We start from the raw sequence: 19,731 nt of genomic DNA, 5'->3' as shown, positions 1-19,731 counted from the left end.
TTTTGCCAGATCGGACCTCACGAGGCGCGCTACAATTTACGAATGAACCAACTTTCTTATATAATCGAAAACTAGGCCAAAAAACAAACATTCAACAAAAACAACATAACTTTCTATCCACTCATATGATAGGAATAAATCTAATTTCTGCTTGAATTTGATCAGATATCAGTGAAAGGTCAATATCTACACCGTTTACATAACTTCTTTATCCAGCTATGTCTTAGGAGTAAATCTAAGTTGTGCTTGATGTTGATTGTATATGTCAGTGAAAAGTCAATATCAACACAGTTGTGTTCTTATAAATTGTATTGACGTCCTGCTAGGCACCTGTGCATTCATTTTCCACTTAAAGACTAGAAGCCTTCGTTACATAAAGCGTTAATATATTTGAAATGAATTATACCTTCATAACAGTACTTAATATATTTATATATATATACATTTCTACATCATTTTCCATTGACTTTTCATAGCAAGTTTGGTTCAATATCATTTTGCATGCTACATAGTTTTAACAATTTTAATTTGTTTAAACAGAAGTGTTTATACGAGTATAATAGTCGAATAACCATAACTAAGCACTAAGATTTAAACGGTAATCTGATGTTATCTCTGATACCAGCCTGTGACAAGCATTGTTTTTCTATGTAACCAATAGCTATATTCATTTTTGGGCAAAAAAATTATGGATCATCCGGAACTACGTGCTGTCGATGAGGCAGAGGTATCTGCATGTTTTGAGAGCCATTGGAGGAAACACGAAGTATTAACTACTCGGACGTAAAACCTGTTCTGTGATTCAGTTACTTTTCTTATTGATAGAATTACGCTCTGTGCCATTTTGGGAATAGGATTTTACAGTGATAGTTTTATTTGTTATGTTTTATAACCATACGTTTATCAAATGAAATTGAATTACAGGGAAGTAATATTTCATGTGAAACCTCTTTCTTTCAATAGTTTGTTGATTTAATTCTTTTGAAAATATGGACCAAACTGTGTATTTCAAATTGCAATATATTATGTTTTATTCTATTTTATTTAAGATTTGTCTTCTTTTTAGTTAAGTACAGGCAAATAAACCATTCAAATCATTAAATTACCTCAGTCTGCTTAACATTGGAAAAAGCTCCGTCATTCAATAATAATCGACATTCTGTTGAGGACACATTGTCCTTCAAAAGATTACTTTAACCGAAACTAAAAAATTAAATCCTTAGATCATTTCTTTTCACGAACACAAGTTTGATGAAATCAGTTCTATTTAAGGCATTCTACGAAATATGATTTTTTGTCACAGTTATACTTGATTTTTGGCGTGATTCCAAACCTAACAAATTTTGTTGTTTTGTGCTCTTCAATTCCAATGATAGAACGTATTTCAGTCAGAAATTTATGACTGATCTTATGTCTATATTTAAAATATTTAAGGACTGAAATTTGACAACATTAGCGGACAAGAACAGCTCATTTAGCAATACTGCATGTCCAGTTATTTGGGAAATTTGGGTTGTCCTTTCTTTTACTGTGATATGAATTCGTCTGGAATTAATCGCGATTTTAATAATTTATGACTTCACATCATTCTTCACCATAATGAAAGTTTCATATATCCAAACATTTTGACGATTCAGTTCAAAAGCTACTATTGAGGAAGTTCTTAATGGTCTAATGGTTAGGTTCATCTGCCCATTGCCTCTGGGCGGTGCCCTTGTTATAATGTAACTAAACCATTAAGCTGGTTGGAAGGAAAGAAGTTCTGTGGTTTTACCTCGGTGCCAGCTCGGAACTGTGAAAAGCGACAGTTTCCCCTGAATAACATGTCAATGAGTGTTTTTAGCATGATCTTAAATTTAAGATGTAACAGTATCATTTCTAGGTTCATTTCCATAAAGAGCCAGTTCAAATCAATAATCCGGGAATTACAATCTTTTATTTAGTCAGAAATTTGGAAAGACAATAGAAGAGAGTTTATTAACCCGCTACACAATTAAGGACAGCGAGTGAGCGAATGTTCAAAGTTATGAATTTGTTTTGCATAATTACCGACCTTGACCCTGTTGATGCGATATATAATACAAATTCGCTAAATATTACAGTTGACTTGAAATGATACTAAACTGTCGTTCAGTGACACAACAAATTAAATTAATATACACACTTATTATCCCACGGTCGAATGAAGTTGGGCATATCGGAGGTCACTTCTGCAGGTAAATTTATGTACCTTTCTGGTGATTTACTCTGATGAGCCGTAGTCGGCTGCTTTTAATGACTAATGTTGTTCATTTTCATGACTGAACTACAATTCTGAAGTTCATCCCACACAACCTCTCTGTTCATGATTACTTTTTGCAGGGTAGCCGTTATTCTTCTGCAACCGGGGTTGGCCCGTTTAAGGTCCTTACATGGTCCCAAAATATTTTTTTGTGCGCAAACAATTTCGTGCAGAAGGGTCCTGATTAATGCTAAAGTGCGTGCTCTTTCATAAATATGAGTCCGATAAAATGGTTTCCACGTCAGTGTAGTCTCTAAAAACAACTGCAATTGCGCAGTCTTGTAACGCTGAAATCTTCCGAGCCTGTGCGCACGTTCAAACTGGACAGAACACTCAGTCTATTAATATGTATACTACGAAATGGTCAATAACATGAGGTGTTGATTGACTCTCTCATGTATGTACATTTAAAAACAATACTGGATTTTTATTTTTTTATGCTTTTATTTCTCATACAGAAATCCTAATACAATAATTAATGCTATAAGATATGAATTTATCATAAAAATGGCACAATATACATCTGGTATAATAATAATAATAGTCATAATGATAATAATAATAATAATGACAATAATAATAATGATAATAATGATGATAATAATGATAGTAAAAGCTTAAAAGCTAATTATGACACGGAGCCATCATTGTATTTTAATATCCATTACGGATATCAATTGTTGGTAAATATTCAAAAGACGAAAAACTAAGTGGTTTAATTGATATTGAAAAAAAAAACAACAACAGAGAAATAGACATATACGTTACAGGAAGTAAAAGGGGTTAAATATAAATGTTGGTGTCAGACAGTGAACAGGATGTGTTAGAAGCATACTAATACCCAAACATCATTAATCGATTAACGGGAGAACACAGTCAGTCTATCTCTGATAGCTAGAAATATTCTGAAAAGAATGGCCTTACAGGAGTGCAGGTTTCCTACCTTTGTACACTTGTATCCTTATACATTCCATTATGCTACTGAATCTGAGTCATTTAGGGTTATGGTAATTCCATATTAGAAATGTCAAGTAATATTAAGTGCATATTTTTACTCTGCTCATCAGGATATGTTTTATTTTATTTCGAATATACATGTATGTAAATTTAAACTGCTCTATCATTATGAAATCATGTTTCGTTCCTGCAGATTCATTACAGTATACATCTATACTAACTACGATACCGTATAGCGGGTTAATTCTGCGGGCAAAAAATCTACGGGTTTGTCCTCAAATGGGTCTATTTTATTTCTGCTACCTTCCAGAAAAGCAGGAATTAATTTTTGCGGTTTGCAAAAACCGGAAGTACATTCTGCGCATGGAAAATAGCTTCCGCGTACTACGCCATAATTAACGACTCAAATGCATATGGTTCTCGCTAGTTATGTCTTGGTGGCATTATTTGGGTAGGAGTATAGGATAATGAAGTTAGCGCAGCTGATTTATGTTTAAATCTGATTTCTTTTCATTACTGTGTATGATCATAACTCAGAGTTAAAAATAAATACTGTAGGTCTAGTACCAGTAATTCATTTTGAAAGACATTTTCATAAAATGTATCACTGTTGGTAGAAAAAATACGTTTAATTTACAAATACATACAAAGGCAAAATATAGTCCGTTCACAGTCCATTCAGTTACAACAGTTACAACATATATTAATTAGTTTCACATTTCATCATCAGTTCAGATACGCGTTCAAATCAACAAATTCAATGGCAAAATGTCTTACAGACATGCCCTTCTTTTTAAAATATCGCATAATGCTGAGTTTTATTTACCCAAATTTATAAAACGTTTGTCAAACTTTTCATAAGCAAACAATTTAAAATTCATACACAATGTATGAGGGAGCGGACCTATATCTCTCACAGTGCGAAAATATAGATTTTATATTTTTACATTGTGAGGGATTAGATATAATTATATTTAAGTGATAGAATACAGTATTTCATTAATTAGCATAAAATGAATAAGCTTTCCTTTCATGGCGCGCATCCTTTATTATATTTGTTTGCTAACTCGTCTCGTCTTGTATGAGATCAGTCAACATTTAGAGACATATCAAGAATTTAAAACCTCAATAGACGTTTATATTTGCTTTGCCCATGCAATGAAAGCAACGAAACAATCAAGTCTCGATAGAGACATATCTATTATTAGATGAAAAGAGAAAAAATACATTTTCTATTGTCCAATTGACATACTGTGTAACAAGATTTTCATTAAATTTTACAAAGTTTTTTTCTAACACAGATATTGAGAAGAAAATATGTTTGAATGTTGAATCTGGATTAGGAAAATTAGGCATAATAACAATAACAAATCAAATTCAAAACGTGCACCATGACAGAATAAAACTAAGTCTTATTCAATGTACCAAATTCTATTACATTCACCTCTAAGTCTCAGTTGATGGTAACGCCAGTTTAAATTCAATTACTAGAAAGTTTGCTAAAAACACGATTTTTTATCTAAGCAATAACATCAATCAAATATTACATCGTCAACTAGGATCATCTACTAACGTTTTCAAGGCATACGTAAACCATGGGTTTATGATATTGAACGTAAAAGAGAGCGCTTAGGAAACGACGTGATTTGTGCCTGGGCCAATTCACTGTAGTATCAAATGATGAAGCGATAAATACAGTGTGTGTATGTAATTGATAAGTTTTGTGCTTGTATGTTTTGGGCGTTCGTCGGTGAGTATTGTGCATATTGTGCCCCTTTGTAACACATATAAAGGATTCGTCTAGCAGGGCTATTTTCTGTTTACAATTTCTTAATTTTTATAGAACATGATTGAAATAAAGCTTGAGTGTGTGCACGCAATTATCCGGTTGTATTTCTACCACTGTCAGGTAAGGATACTAGTAGAGATTATTTTAATTCGCTAGTATTTGTTTGTTTGTTATTGAGTTTAACGCCACTTTTCAACAGAATTTCAGTATAACGGCGGGCAGTTTACCTAACCAGTATTCCTGGATTCTGTGTCAGTACCAGTACAAACTTTTTCTCTGCAATTAACTACCAGCTTCCCCAAATGTATCAGTCAGAGGTGGAGGACGAATGATTTCAGACATAAGCTGTCACGGATAACATACGCCTCGCCTGGGACTGGAACTTACGAGCGAGGCTGCGATCCGTAGATATGCGCTCTCCCTATTGAGCTCATGAGTAACTAAGTCGTACGTATCAGATAGTAAGCCGTACGTAAATTCATACATATGATCAGTTACTGAGACAAACGTATAGGATTCTTAGCATTGCTTAGTCGTATGTATGTGTAAGTAAGTCATATATAAGACAAAAATATCTCTGCTTCTACCAGGACGGTTACATAATTTGCTCCGTCCTTGTTGTCTATGTTTTACTTGTATGTGTCTATAACACATACATACATACATACATACGCACGCACATTCGCATGCACGCATGCACGTACGCACGCGCTTACGCACATACACACATACATATTGAGGTTTCCTCGAACGTGGCTATACGTGCTTTTTTCAATAATTTGTAAAACGTTCAGTCATAAAAGATATATAACCTTTTATACAGATTGAGTTTTAAATCTCACCAAAAATATTTTATTGTATATTGTTTTTGACGACAATACCATTGACGATTTTCCTTTGACAAGTTCATATACATTAAAAATTGATCAATATTATAATAGTTTTCGACTGTGAAGGAATATGACGCATTTGAAAAATTATAGAAATATTGTATTTGATTTTCTTTTAAATAAATAAGAAAGGAGTTGCAAAAAGTAAAAATTCATAATTCTTTTCAATTGAGTTTCAAAACTTCGAAGCTACTAGCCCATGCATTTTGTGATTTGTGTTTTTTCTTTAAATAAATATCACCGAAAGGTAAAAAACCGCCACGGTTTTATATATTCACATGAAACTTGATAGTTGATAAGTTTCTTGTTTACAGTCTTACGGGAACATTCGAGTTTTCGAAGTTTTTTTTTCCTTATAACCCATTGCAACGCTTTATAAATGTAAATATTGAAATAAGTATCGAACGAGAAACGACAGTATTGTTAGACACAATTATCACGTGGACAACGAACCCAAACAGCGCATGGCACAATGTGGTATAATGAGGCTAATGCTGTATAGTATATGGGGGAATTTAGCATTATGAGTATAGATATCTTAGATATTGATATTTCTAATGGAAGGGAAAAGATTATTTTAGCACTAAAAATCAGGCATAGAAATATTCAAAACTATTTCTGACAGCCCTCTTTATACAGTAGGCGCGTTGTTTCACCTTTTGGTCTTTCATGCATCAATTTATTTGGAATAGTTCGATGAAGGCAACGTCAGTGTTTTGGTTATATTTAGAAATTTGTTTCTTTATTTATATTAATATAAAGTATTAATTATTATTCATCAAAAACAATTCATTCTTTCTTCTTAAGATAGTTTTAGAAAGTTTCCGTTTGTTTTATTTAAACGGAGTGTTATTATAATGAACTGATACTGGTCGTGACGGGTAAATATTAGATTCAAACGATTTAGGGCTATGATTTTATGATAACACCGCGGGCGGCGTGATCTTAAGTACATGTGATATACCTACGTAATGCACCAAATGATTTCTATTCTAAAAAAAATTTTCTTGTGCGTAACATGAAGCTATTGTAAGGGTACATATTAAATATAATAAAATTTTAATGATTTTTATCATTTAATCCAAACAGTTATTCTGTACAAACTGTTTGAGTATTTATGTGCGTAGCAACACACCATCCTTTATTATATTTTTGTGTTCTGCATTAAAATGAAATGTTTTATGATGAGCTGATTTATTAAAAATAAATATCCAGGACATGGGCGGATAATAATTGATATTCTTTTGGTCAACAAATATGCGATTCAGCGTGTGCATATGGCCGTTATAATCACACGGACATTATTATTGTTAGTTTAAAACAATACGATTAATTTGATTTTTTTTAAAAGAGGATTCTACACCAATAATCCTCTTTTAAAGAGGCAAAATTAGCTTTTTTTGCCTCTTTTTTCTCCTTTTTTCACACAGAATGTGAAAATTTCTACGACAATATGTAAAATATCACAACGCTTTTATTCATTCCTTTTCATCTTTTTGTGCGAATGTGGAAATTTCCACACCACAAATATACTAAGGAATACCCATTTTAATGTTAATAAAATAACAACAAATATAGTTGGCATATAGATACATATTTATTGAGGGAATAAAAGAAGTAATAACAAACATTGTGGAAATTTCCACACCTCGTCGAATGCATAATATAACGGGGTAAAATTTCAAGATATCAACACATGGTAATTTCAACATTACTTGGCACAATCTTAGTGTGGAAATTTCCACGTGAACCCATTATTCTGTAAAATATAAAACATAACAATGTTGAATATCAATCTATAGATCTACTAAGAAATCTGATCACTCGAGTCAGTGTGGAAATTTCCACAATAAATATATTGTCTAAATGTTTTCAAACAGTAATCTTTGGCGAAATATTACAAGCAGTAAAGAACATTGTGGAAATTTCCACACCCCGTAAATGCACAATAAAATAGGGTAAAATTTCAAAATATCAAAACAGGGTAGTTTCAAAATTTACCCTTTATAGACATCTGTAGCAATCTTGGTGTGGAAATTTCCACGTCAACCCATTATTCCGTAAAATATTAAACATAACAATGTTCAAATCAATTTATACTAAGAAATGTTATCACTTGTACAAGTGTGGAAATTTCCACAATACATATATTGTCTAAATGTTTCTGTCATAAACGTGGAAATTTCCACGTTTTCAAGGTCATATTTGGCGGAATATAATAAGCAATGAAGAGCATTGTGGAAATTTCCACACCTCGTAAAATACGTAATAAAAAGTGTAAAATTTCAAAACATGGCAGCTTCAAAAGTAACCCTTTACAAACATCTGAAACAATCTTGGTGTGGAAATTTCCACAATACATAAATTGTCTAAAGGTTTCTTTCATAAACGTGGAAATTTCAACGTTTTCAAAGAATCGTTTTAGCGGAATATAACAAGCAACATGGTAGTTTTAAAAATTAACCTTTAAAATCATTTGTAACAATCTTGGTGTGGAAATTACCACAATACATATATTATTGTCTTTATATTTCTGTAGCAAATTTCTTTACACTAGAACCTGTATTTGCATGTAAAATATTTTGGCCAATTATGAAAGTTATAAAATTAGTTATCAATAGTAACAATATAGGGAAGTTAAACCTTAATTCTATATAACTGAAGCCCACCAAAACTCGTTATTAGGAAGAGATCAAAATACACCTAAAAATCGGATGTAACATACATGTTATACCACAGAAAAGTGGTTTTGGGGACCTTGACCTTAGATCTAGTCCTTGCCCATGACACTGTCTCATGAATATACATCAAAATCCCTCCATGCATGAAGAAGAAATATAATGGACAAAATTTCTGGAAACACAGGGGCAGTAACTCTGGAACTCATTGTGGGATATGGTTGGTTCAAGAAAGGAGCCTTGATCTTATGGTGATACAACTTGTGAGCAAGATTGGTTAAAAAGAAACAATAGGGGTCACCTACTCTATAATTTTTTATGGAGTTTGAAAGTTCTAGGTCAAATGGTTCTAAAGTGATAAACTGGAGATGGTTTCCATTTTTCTATATGCTGCAACCGTGACCTTTAACAGATCTAGAGTGACCCCCAAAATCAATAGGGATTATTAATTGTACTCTGTATGTCCAATCATCCTATGAAATTTTAACATTCTGAGTCGAGTGGTTCTCAAGTTACTGACTGGAAATGGTTCTCCAAGTTCAGGTTCCTGTGACCTGGACCTTAAACAGTGTGACTGCGAAATCGGTAGGGGTTATTTCCTCTGCATGTGCAATCACCCTATGAAGTTTCAACATTATGGGTAAAGTCATTCTCGAATTACTGACGGGTTTTCTATGTTCAGGTCCCTATGACCTTGATCTTTGATCAAGTGATCCCCAAATTCAACAGGGGTCACCTACTCTGCATGACCAATCATTCTATGAAGTTTCAACATTCTGGGTCAGGCGGTTCTCAAGTTACCGACCTGAAATGGTTTTAAATGTTCATGCTCCCGAGACCTTGACCTTTAAAGGTGACCCTTAAATTCGATAGGGTTATCCCCTCTGCATGTCCAATCATTCTATGCAGTTTCAACATACTGGGTCAAGTGGTTCACAAGTTACAGGCCAAAAATGGTTCTCCAAGTTCAGACCCCTGTGACCTTGACCTTTAATAGTGACCCATAAATCAACAGGCGTTATCCCCTCTGCATGACCAATCATCCTATGAAGTTTCAACATACTTGGTCAAGTGGTTCTCAAGTTACAGACTGCAAAAAATGTTACGGTCCAGCTATGTTTCAACTCGATTAATGTGCGTATCTGTGGTAACGTGTCAACGGCTGCTGGACTCGTACAGTTGATCTGTTATCAAGACGGACTAATATTCGATCACAATAATTACAGAATACTATATTCTAGTATCTGTAATGATCCTGCGAGCTCGTAGAGGTGATCTTTTACCCAGACAGACAAAGACTTGATCACAAAATTACAGAACACTCAAAATTCAAGCATCTGTATTGGTTCTGTAAAGCTTCTGTAATATTGGTGTAGGTATGCTGAGGGTAGAAGATAAACGCTTAGGCTACTTAAGTGGGTCTGTACCCAGTTATCAATAGAAAGAAGAGCAATACTGTTCCAACTTTACTGATTTTAATAGATGCCTATACTCTGGCTTTACGACTTGATGATTTCCAACATGTACGAAAAATATGTTCGTGAACGTATAATTTATGCTTCGAAACGGCGCACACTTCTGACGTTCAAAATTGTCCGTAGAAATAGACGACGTTTGGTTAATAAATATTATAATACGGCTTTTCTATATAAAGATCGTGTTTGAGTCAGTGACCAGTATTAAATGCGAAAATAATTATAAAATAGATCATCTACGTTTCGAAAAATGCGTATCAAATTCTAGATATTGCAGACCAGTTATGTAGTGTTCTAGCTTTAGTCCAAAGAGGTAAATGGAAAGTCAAACTGGTTTAAGTACCATTTAATTTCGTAAATTACTGTTCTTTAGCCTTAACGTATGCTAGAAAGCTGTTGTAAAAACTGACTGCAGTCGAACATTTCCAGCCCTATTTATACTAAATCTAAGGAAACGAACAAGAACTTGTTCGGAAAATGTTCGACGGTTCGTTTTAGTTGACGTCCAGTGTTCGACGTTCGAAAATCGCTCGATTGACGTTCGGAAACGATCAATTTTTGTACGGACGAACGCTGTCAACCAACCAAACCAACCAGAGAAAATACGATCTCAAGCTAAAACTGAATGAAACTTTGATAGAAAATTACTGTTACAAAGAGAAAAGGCTTTCTTAAAATGATTAATACCATGGGATTTCCACCGAAAAAGTCTTTTGCCGAAACATAGTGATTTACAGTAATGTAAACAAAACACTGGAAGCAGTTGCTAATGACAACGGAAGTTATACAATCCCATCATGCATCAATGATCATGGCTGACGTAAACATGAAACATACATGTGAAATAACAATAAATGCAGCTTTCTTGCAAAGTGTGCGCCGTTTACGAGTTAAAACACTGGTAATCATTAGATATAATAACATATTTCATAACCCTAACTGTTTATAGCGTGACATTAAAGATTGTTGGCAAAATAACCATCATTTGCATCACAACAACAACAATAACAACATGTTACAATACGAAGGCAATGGTAGGGTATTTTCATTACCCCCCTCTTACAAAGGCAAAGCTCCTGCTGCCTTACCTACAGACTTTAAATTTTAATTAGATTTTCTGACTAGAAAGTTTAAAACAGAGTAAATAAACAATTAACACCAACGACTTAAGCACCCGTAAAAGTTTTCTGTAACATCAATAGCGTCATAACATTCAACTAATGTCATTTCCTCGAAAGGTTGAAATTCAATACGCAATACACAGTAAGAGTTCAATCAGTTCCAACTTTTGAGTAAACCATACGCGCTGTATAAAAGTTGCTTTAAAATAACCGTGAAATCTCCTTAAAGTCAGAGTTTATTTATTCGCTGTTTAAATAAGTTTATATATCACTGCTCAATTCATTTAAGTTAAACTAACACTTTTTGACTGTCTGAATTCAAAATTTTTCAGAGTTTTATACGTAAGGTTTTTTTAGGAATTTGATATCAGTTTGTTGTAAATGTTGCGCTATTGTTTAATTTAAAGTTTTTTTCACAACACTTTTTAAGGGCTTTGCGTTTTCTTTGCCCTTGGTTACTTTAGTATCGGTGGCGCGATCCTGAGCTGTTGTGCTCGCTCCATCATTGCGATTTTCCTCTCAATCCTCGAGAGCTCGCCAACCACTCTATCAAGGGTCTTGTCCTGGCATCTTATGGCGCGAGTGTTGCTATCTATGGCATCCACTACACGTTTGGTGCCATCGTTTATTGCTGCAACAATGGCGTTCAGAGCAGCATTCATTAGTTTCGTCTCGTCCTCCGTCTTCCTCTTCTTAGGTGCAGGTTCATCTGCAGAGCTTCTTCTCTTTGGCACCACTTGTGCAGACGTTGTGGTCAGTGGTGTTACGTTGCTGGCTTCTTGCATCAGCGGGTCCTCCTGGTTTATATCTATCAGGGTATGTAGAATATGCTCTGTTCCCTTCTCGTCCAGACATGGGGTGTTCAAACTTGCGTTTGGCGTCCTGGTTGGCATGACTGGAGTGTACAGAGCAGGTGCAATGCTTGTAGTTGGAGGCTGGCTCCCCACCCTACGGAAGGCTGAAGTGCAAGATGTGGGTGCAGTGTAGGTAGTTGGAGACTGGCTCTCCACCCTACCAACAGCTGGAACTTGCAGGGGAGGTGCAATATTAATGGTTGGAGGCTGGATCTCCACCCCACTAAAGGCAGGAATGCGCATGGAAGATGCAGTGATCGTGGTTGGAGGCTGGTTCTCCACCCCACGGGCGATCAATGTACTCATGGTAGGCGCGATGCAAGTAGTTGGATGCTGGCTATCAAAGACTTGAACATGCAGGGAAGATGCAGTGTTAGTGGTTGGAAGCTGGCTCTCCACCCCACTAAAGGCTGGAATGGATCACTCTCTTTCTGGGATCGTGCTGTGCCCTGTGCACCAAAAGGTTGTTCTGTTGACACAACCGGGTAATCACTCGAGCCAACCAGAGTATTTGATGGCACAGTACAGGTAGCCGGGATATAACTGTGGCCAATATTTGTTGGGCAATTTGATGGCCTCGTTGACGCTGTAACGTTAGGTGAGACCCTACTACGAGAACCAGTGGGACTAAACACCGGTCCCTGCTTAACACCAGCCATCCAACCCGGCAGCACTAAACCATCTGCCGTTGTTACGGTATCATCCTCCTCCTCCTCGAAGAGGCCATCAGTTTCTTCTAGAGGGTCTTCTTGGGAGATCATATGCCTTGCGTGCCACCTGTATGAGTCCTCTCGGCTAAGGATGACCATGTCCTTGTCGCTGACATATATTGGATGCGGTGCCTTTTTCAGGACTTGATTGTAGTCTGGAGTGCCCCTCTTGGATTCTTCATCGCGGTGTCTGGCATATTTCTTGATGTGAGCCAGCAGGGTATCCTTATCTTCGCACCGGAAAGAACATAGTGTGCAGTAGTACGGCACCCGATCCATCGGTATATGGGTTTTCAGAATGTGCCCCACCATCCTACTCTTCCGTTCGATCTTACTGCAGTGGCGGCACCGGTATGCTCGTCCCCTGTTCTGGAATTGTGGTAACATCGTGTTCTGAAATTAGATTGGAAGGGCCTTTTGAATTATATGCATTCTTAACTTAAAGACACCTGGCCACTGACTCTTATAAGTGTTTTAACTACCGCGCACGTGTATCTTGTTCTGCAACGTCTGGCCACGTAGCTAACTTCCACGGATTTGTTCATTCTCGTTAAAATATCGCAATATTTTATACAGTTAAAGGATTTTATACCTTTTAGTTTTTCGTTATACAACAATGCTTTGTACACTTTATCATTTTGCACTGTGAATGTATGAAACCATTTACACCATTTATTTTAGTAGCTTTATTTATGCCATCAGTTTATGAGTCCTTTACATACTCCAGGTTTATATAAATACTCTTACAACCTTCACCTTTCACAGTATTTACATAAGTTTTATCCAAGTTTCCCTTTTTATTGTTTGTAAAAATACATTCCTTTAAAAGAACAAATTTAAGCACAAACACAGTTTACACCATAAGTTTATTCACAATGTTTTTTTATACATAGTCTTCCAAAAATATTCAGAGGCATTATTTACTTTGTAGTATATACATAAAAACTTATAATACAGTTTTACACTTTTACATAGACATTGAATGTCACTGAAAATATCATATTTAGACATGTTTCTGTTTAAGCAAAGTAGCAGTGCGAGCTACCCATGCAGGAGGACTAGTTCCATCATAGGCCTTCAGCTTGTCGTGATGAACGGTCCTTGTTGTTCTGTTATCGTCCAGCTGAATAATGAAATTGACAAGAGAGAGCTTTTCCTTGACGACAAAAGGGCCATCGTAAGCCTTCTCTAGTTTCGGAGAAATTCCAGGTCTTCGCGTCTCATGCAGACACCAGACTACATCACCTACTTTGTAGCGGTGGAAAGACAACTTAGCATCATAGATATCTTTGCTTCTTTTTCCACTGGCTGCAAGATGCTTCCTCGCTACATCATGGGCGTGCAGCATTTTGTTTCTCAAATGCCGGACATACTCACTTTCATTTTGGAGTGATGCAGTCACTGCCTCAGGGTGGTTGAACATTAGGTCGGCTGGCAATCGGATTTCGCGGCCAATGCATAAAAGATTTGGCGAAAGACCTGTAGCTTCATTTGGCGTACATCGGTATGCTCCAGCTAAGCATCCTAAGTTAAGGTCCCACTCTTCTTGCTCACCTGCTAGAAACGCCCTAACCATCTTTAGAAGTGTCCGGTTGAACCTTTCGCACTGACCATTTGCCCTCGGATTTCTGGCGCTTGTCCTTGATTTTCTGATATCCAGCATCTTGCAGAGGTCTTTAAACAGCTTGCTTTCAAAAGCGGAGCCCTGATCGCTATGGATGGAAAGCGGACAACCCCAGTGCTAGACAAAATCATTCAATATCCTTGAGGCACAGGTTTCTGCTGTTTGGTCTGGGACTGCTAACACTTCTACATACTTAGTGAAGTGGTCCGTCAATACAAGAATATATTTATTCCCTCTGGGTGTGATTGGAAACGGGCCGGTGTAGTCAATTGCCAAGATATCCCAAGGAGCACCTGCCTTTAGGGATCCCAATGGAGCTCTCGGATTTCTGGGCGGTTTCTTATCTGCCGCACATGTATCACAGCTTCGAACATATAACTTTATGTCATCTCTCATCTGATGCCAGTGGTAGTGCTGTGATATTTTAGCCTTAGTCTTTCTAACCCCAAGATGGCCGGCAATAACCGGGTTGTGCATCTGGAACATGACCTCATCTTTCAGCTGCTTTGGTACTATAAGCTGTAAGGTCTCACTGCCAGTGTCAGCTTTATTGAATAGCCTGTAAATGACATCATCCTTTACTACTAGAGAGTCCCACAGTGTTAGGTAGTACCTGGCAGCATGACTTTTACCAACCATAGTCTCTCTCCCTGGCAATTGCTGTTCCTTCCGTGCATTTATCAGGAAACCTATATCGGGGTCATTGTACTGATAATAGGCTATCTTATCAGGTAGACTGGAGCCCAGCCATGTTTGGACTTTCGGTCGAGTCACAGTGCCACTTCCGGCATTCGATGTGCTTGGCCGCGATTCACTTGTAATTGCCCTTACACTTGAAACATTACCCTCCTCCAGTTCAGTTTTTCCCTGTTTTGTAAGTTCGCCCTCAGCTTGACCTTTGAACTCGAGTGACATGTTGGATGCTCTCTGTATACATTTACGACAAGGCCCACACTTGAGAGGTTCGGTCATGTCCACTTCGTGGCAGGTACAATCTCGGGGCGTCTGACAACGTGACAAAGCGTCGCAATGACCTTGCTTGTTACCTTGTCTGTACTGGATCTCAAAATCATACTGAGCTAGTATCTCTATCCAGCGTGCAATCTTACCGTTTGGCTCGCGAAGGCTGAACAGCCAAACTAAAGCTTGGTGATCGGTGCGGACCAAGAATTTCCTACCGAGAAGGTACTGCCTAAAGTACTGTATAAAGTAGACTACAGCTAGAAGCTCTTTCTCCGTAATGCAGTAATTCCTTTCTGCTTTATTGAGCGCACGGCTGGCGTAAGCTATTACTCTTTCGCGGTCCTGTTGTATCTGTGCCAACACCCCTCCGATACCTACACCTGACGCGTCTACATCTAGAATGAACTCGCCTCCATCGTTCATAGGATAGCCCATTATGTCTGGACTTGTAAGCGCCATCTTTATACGCTTTTTTTTTTTTTTGGCATTCTCCACATTTTTTCTGGAAAGCCATATGTGCGCTACATTTACGTGCCAAAAATATCGGAAATTGACATCACTGCATTTAAAACATTAAAGTTTAGTTTCAACACATGTGCAGATTCGATGCATATAATAATTTAGTTAAACATGTGATTAAAGCTTATTTCATTTCGAAATTTAAGATAAAAAGTATCGTTTGAGAATGCTACACATATTTTTTTTTCATTTATGCACCAGTGAGATACAATAAGACAGAACAACGTGACCTCCATCCAGTAAAGGCAAACCTGTATTGGACAGTGACCCATGACCGCGACACAATCAAGCTGCTAAAGGCCTGTGGTTGCTTAAAACGATTTAGAATTAATACAAATTTCAATTAGATAAGTCAGCTGACTGGCTGATTAAAGCAAATGGCCGCTTAAGTATACCTGGGTATAGTTCCCCACAGTTGATACACTGTTGGAACCGTTATATGTGAACACTGTTTTTTCACTTTCCCACTGTTCTAAGACTTCCGTCCAGTTCAACACTGGTCCAGTGACAGCAATATTTTGGCCAACATTGAACCTGTCTGAAATCAAAGTTTTATGAGCTGTGAAATACGACTTATAAACACAAACAGTGAGAATATAAATCAAGTCATTGACCAAAGAAACATACATGTCTGTATCATAAAGATATTTCATGTTACGCATAATCTGTATAATTGATACCTGCATATATATAGTAAATACATACCAAAAAGCAATACTACTTCACTAAGACTTTACAGAAAATAACCGACATTTCCTAAAATATAACATTGTCAACCAAATCATCATAACCATCAAATAACCATTTGTAGATGAATAAGTATGACAATGTACCCGCAAGGAATCGTAGATCCTCCCGATCATGAGTCATTTTACAGCGCTCCGCCCAAATCTGTGCTTCGTTTTGCAGAAGTTTGTTGTGTTCCTAGTAAAAATTAAAGGAACAGTTTTTAAGCAAATTCATTTTTAATAAACTTGGGAGCAATAAATCCAAAAACTACAATAAAACCTTTTCAATCATGTTTTCGGCTATTTCCGTGCGATTACGTAATCTTGTAAGTTATTCCAGCATCCTACGGCAAACAGCAAAACGTTGTCTTTACAACCAGAGACTGTCGAAATCACATACGGAAAATACGCAATCCAATGAAACATACCGATTGCCAGTAGGGGTCCACAACCTATATTTTAGCCAGTCAATGAATGGTATCCTATAGCCTATTTGAGAGGAAATATTTGTTTTAATTTCTTAGATGACAAAGACCTTCGCTCACGAACAGCTGATATGAGCAAAAACACCATAATTGTTAATGCAGATACTATTTACATCAAAACAAGTTAATAGGATTAAAACAGTCAAGACAAGTAAACTTTTGATGCAGAGCATCAAGTCGCCGGAGAGCTGTCGGCTAATATTTTAAAGATTGGTTTGGAAAAAAGGCTTATAAAGCTATAATTGCTATTGCGGTGCATTGCATGCATAAAAGGCTGAAATACGTCGCATCATTGATGAAAGTTACCCCCAAACCGTTACCCTCTTACCATTTTAATGTTTTTCCTTGTTTACAAACCCACGCTAAGCCTCGTTCTGAAACCAACGCGCCAGCATTCTCATGAACAAGAACGGAAATCTACAACGGCAAATATTTTCCACATTTTCCAAAAATGAATGCAAAAGATTTCTTGTAACCGAAGTATTTTGACAAAGTATATTACATATCTTCTAATGAAATGCCCATAGTTTGACAATAAAGTAAAAAAGAATCACGAAATTTATAGACTGTTCCTATAGGTTGATGGTCAGTAATTTTGATGCATATAAAAAACGACAACTTCAGGTCGTCTCGAAGTATCTTTATGAAACATCACTTTTTCCTACAACTATTTTTCATGAAAGTTCTATTATAAATTAACGACAAAAATGAAAAGAAAATAGGGGATTGAATTGTTCCTAGTGAAATGCTAGTCAGCTGTGGTCTGCTACCCTAAAATGGCGCATATTTGCTCTTGTCCGCACAAATAACCCCTGCTCCTGCTTTCTGTTTCGACCCCACCCCCCCCCCCTCCCCACCAACCCTCACCCTCCAAAACTTGCCATGTGGGGTGTATAAACATGAAAACCGTCTCATTTTATGCAGAATATATTCTAGCAGTGATAAAAAGTGTAAGTACACTCGTTCTACAGGAATTTGCGCTAGAAATGAGAAAATTAGGATTTATTTACTATGGATTTCTTTCGACTACAACACAGAAGCACATTTTCAACCGAATTACTGATCTTATTCCGACAGACAAGAGACAGTCACAAATTATTCCCTTAATCTCTGTTACTTCCCTTGTCTTTCATGCGCTCATGTAGATTTGTTTTTCGTCTGCAGTAGTATATTCTAAATATAGCAGCGTGACGTAGACACAGGTAAAGACACAGCCAATCATTTCTCGCTGGAAATCTCCAGCTGTCGTTAATTTGTAGGGATAAGTTCTTTATACATTTTCCCTATTTTCCTAAAAATGCTATCTTTTGAAATAATAAAAATCTGATGCAGTTTTCAGCTCATAACTCCTTTATGTAAGCATTTCAATAACTGTCTTATAATTCTTTTATTTACAATATCATTTTATCATTGTCACATATTAATAACTTCTATTCTCCAGTGGCAAAATCCTAAAGCGTATCAAATATAGTCGCCGGTTCCTACCGGCGACTAATTAGGTGTATGAACACCAAATAAGGGTATTCCCGTCTTTCTGTCTGTTTTCCTTGTTTTCTCAAGTTTGTAAGTCTTTTCAATTAAATTGGAAGTAAAATATATTTAGTTTTCACTAATGATTACACAATAGAAGTATAATGATTACACATTTATACTTCCATTGATGTCATTGACTTCAGTTAAATCCGTTATTCATTCGTTCTTACACTTATACTTTCTAATGGTACCATTGAAACGTTCTGAAAATGTTTTTGTTTTTCTTTTTTTCTGCAATGTTAAAAGATAACTATTGGAATTTCTGAAATTCGTAATTCTAGATGTTTTTTTCTAGCAATTTTTATTTCCAATATAAAACGTACCATTTTCATCATATTTGCCGCCGGGGGATTCACCGTTGTCCTGATTGCCTCGTGCATTTTCGTGATCTCAGATCGCACTAAATAAAAATAAATAAGTTTCGATAAATCTTTCACGGCTACGTTTATCAACTGTAATGCAATGGCAAAGTGTCTTGAAATTGTAATGTAAGCTAACAGTTTCTAAATTTCGGTGCTCAAATAAATAAAATGCTTTCAAAAGAGTACAATATCAACATGAAAAACATCTTTTTTCCCAAACATTATTCATCGAATACCTCAATTCGTAGGGACATAATGTAATGTACAAAAGGATGAAATGTTCTATTCATTTGAAGTAAAAAGTATAGAAAACAGAATGTAAGCATACGACATTTGCAAATTTTTTTTTTATAGTAATAATATGTGCTACTAATTAGAGACGTATTAATACTATTTTGTTGTTGGAAACTGAAACCGTTACGGTGTTAAAGCTCTACGTTACACGACTGTTTGTTCTTAAACACTACACACTCATTACCCTAGCAACATTTTGATACCGTACACACAAAAAGATTATCCCGATTAAGGTTGCATTTTGCCTATATTTTCCTTATTTAATTTGATAAGATTAAGAGCGGCGACGACAGTGCGATGCGTGGTTTTCTCCGCACAAAACGTCTGCAATCAGTATTTCTGTACTTTTCTCGAACAAGTGTGTACATTATCTACATAGCTGGGCGAAGTGTCCGTGAAAAGTACTGAGAATAAAGGACAGCTAGCTGTGCGAAGTGTTTGTGAAAAGTACTGAGAATAAAGGACAGA

At 36.3% G+C, this 19,731-nt stretch overlaps 1 protein-coding gene across 1 annotated transcript in view; it reads right to left on the bottom strand.

Moving 5' to 3' along the window:
* LOC128549574 (cysteine-rich venom protein kaouthin-2-like) overlaps positions 1–19,003 on the bottom strand; it is a 79,700-nt gene extending 60,697 nt beyond the window's left edge. Inside the window, exons 1-3 of the mRNA XM_053526556.1 lie at positions 18,931–19,003; positions 16,695–16,785; positions 16,257–16,399 (exon numbers count right to left, since the gene is read on the bottom strand). Coding sequence (XP_053382531.1) covers positions 16,257–16,399; positions 16,695–16,785; positions 18,931–18,987 — 291 coding nt within the window. The 5' untranslated portion in view covers positions 18,988–19,003. The remainder of the gene's footprint in view (positions 1–16,256; positions 16,400–16,694; positions 16,786–18,930) is intronic.
* Between the last annotated feature and the right edge of the window lie 728 nt (positions 19,004–19,731).

The sequence above is a fragment of the Mercenaria mercenaria genome, chromosome 16, assembly GCF_021730395.1.
Source record: "Mercenaria mercenaria strain notata chromosome 16, MADL_Memer_1, whole genome shotgun sequence".
NCBI lineage: Eukaryota > Metazoa > Mollusca > Bivalvia > Venerida > Veneridae > Mercenaria > Mercenaria mercenaria.
This window is presented reverse-complemented; position numbering and strand designations above follow the sequence as displayed.